At 37.9% G+C, this 1,402-nt stretch overlaps 1 protein-coding gene across 1 annotated transcript in view; it reads left to right on the top strand.

The window, feature by feature from the left end:
• LOC106873177 (uncharacterized) overlaps nt 1-1,402 on the top strand; it is a 49,830-nt gene that overhangs the window by 13,205 nt on the left and 35,223 nt on the right. The window contains exons 7-8 of the mRNA XM_052975349.1: nt 83-193; nt 924-1,085. Coding sequence (XP_052831309.1) covers nt 83-193; nt 924-1,085 — 273 coding nt within the window. The remainder of the gene's footprint in view (nt 1-82; nt 194-923; nt 1,086-1,402) is intronic.

Genomic DNA, 1,402 nt, shown 5'->3' with positions numbered 1-1,402 from the left:
ATGTCTTGGGGCCCTTGTGACCAATAAAAGAAACCATTATTATTTACCATCAGATCTCATAAAAGATGTTTATTATTTTCAGGAAGATATCTTAAATGCCAAGATTGCCAGTGAGAAAAAAGTGAGAGATTTGCAAGAAGTACTTCAGAAACTGCAAAAAGAATTGGCTGACGCTGAAACACAACTGAAATTGGTGAGAATTCCAGTCTCCTCTAATGCCTTTATCATCTGATATGTTGTTACTATATAACCCTAGGTTAGTTCTTCTCAGGTAGATCTTTGATCTTTGCTCATTCCTAAGGTTGACCCTCCAGTTCATGGCCAAAGCTTTCTGGCATTCAGCTTTGAAGCCAATATTTTTCTCACTCGCTGCAGGTCTCTCTTTTTGTCTTTTATTATTATCATTATTATTATTATTATTATTATTATTATTATTATTATTATTATTATTATTATTATTATTATCTTTTTTTTATTTTATTTATTAAGGGAGGTGGTGTCAGAATTGTTATTGTATTGGAAAAAATGCTTAGTGACATTTATTCAAGCTTTATGTTCTGAGTTCAAATTCTGCCAAGGCAAACATTGCCTTTCGTCCTTTTAGGATCTTTAAAATAAGTAGAAGTAAATTACTGGGGTGAATGTGATCAACTAGTCCCCTCTCCCGGCATTGCAGGCCTTGTGCCAGAATTAGAAAGGATGATTATTATTATTATGCTTAACAGTATTTCATCTTTTCATTCTGAATTCAAATTTCGTTGGAGTTAACTCTGCCTTTCAACGTTTCAGTGTTGATAAAATTGGTACCAGTCAGGTACTGGGCTCGATGCAACTGAATTTCTCCCGCCCCACAAATTTCAGGCCTTGAGCCTATTGTAGAAAGGATTATTATTTTTATTATTATTATTATCTGTGTTGCTTAGGAGAAACAGAAAGCATTCAGTAAAAGTGTTGTCTACGAATCTCCCGACAACAGCGAAGGAAGCATGAACAGTGAAGAAAAACGATTGTTTGAGGAACTTCAAAGAGAACTGGTGGATCTAAAAAGACGAATGCTTGGTAAGGAAGAGGAATTTATTCAACAGGTATGTTGTAACTTTTTCCTGTCTTCTTCACATATAATCATCATCATCATCATCATCGTTTAACGTCCGCTTTCCATGCTAGCATGGGTTGGACGATTTGACTGAGGACTGGTGAAACCGGATGGCAACACCAGGCTCCAGTCTGATTTGGCAGAGTTTCTACAGCTGGATGCCCTTCCTAACGCCAACCACTCAGAGAGTGTAGTGGGTGCTTTTACGTGTCACCCGCACGAAAACGGCCACGCTCGAAATGGTGTCTTTTATGTGCCACCCGCACAAGCCAGTCCAGGGGCACTGGCAACGATCTCGCTCGAAAA

The sequence above is a fragment of the Octopus bimaculoides genome, chromosome 21, assembly GCF_001194135.2.
Source record: "Octopus bimaculoides isolate UCB-OBI-ISO-001 chromosome 21, ASM119413v2, whole genome shotgun sequence".
Lineage (NCBI taxonomy): Eukaryota > Metazoa > Mollusca > Cephalopoda > Octopoda > Octopodidae > Octopus > Octopus bimaculoides.
Note: the sequence above shows the minus strand (reverse complement) of the source record. Positions and strands in the feature narration are given on the sequence as shown.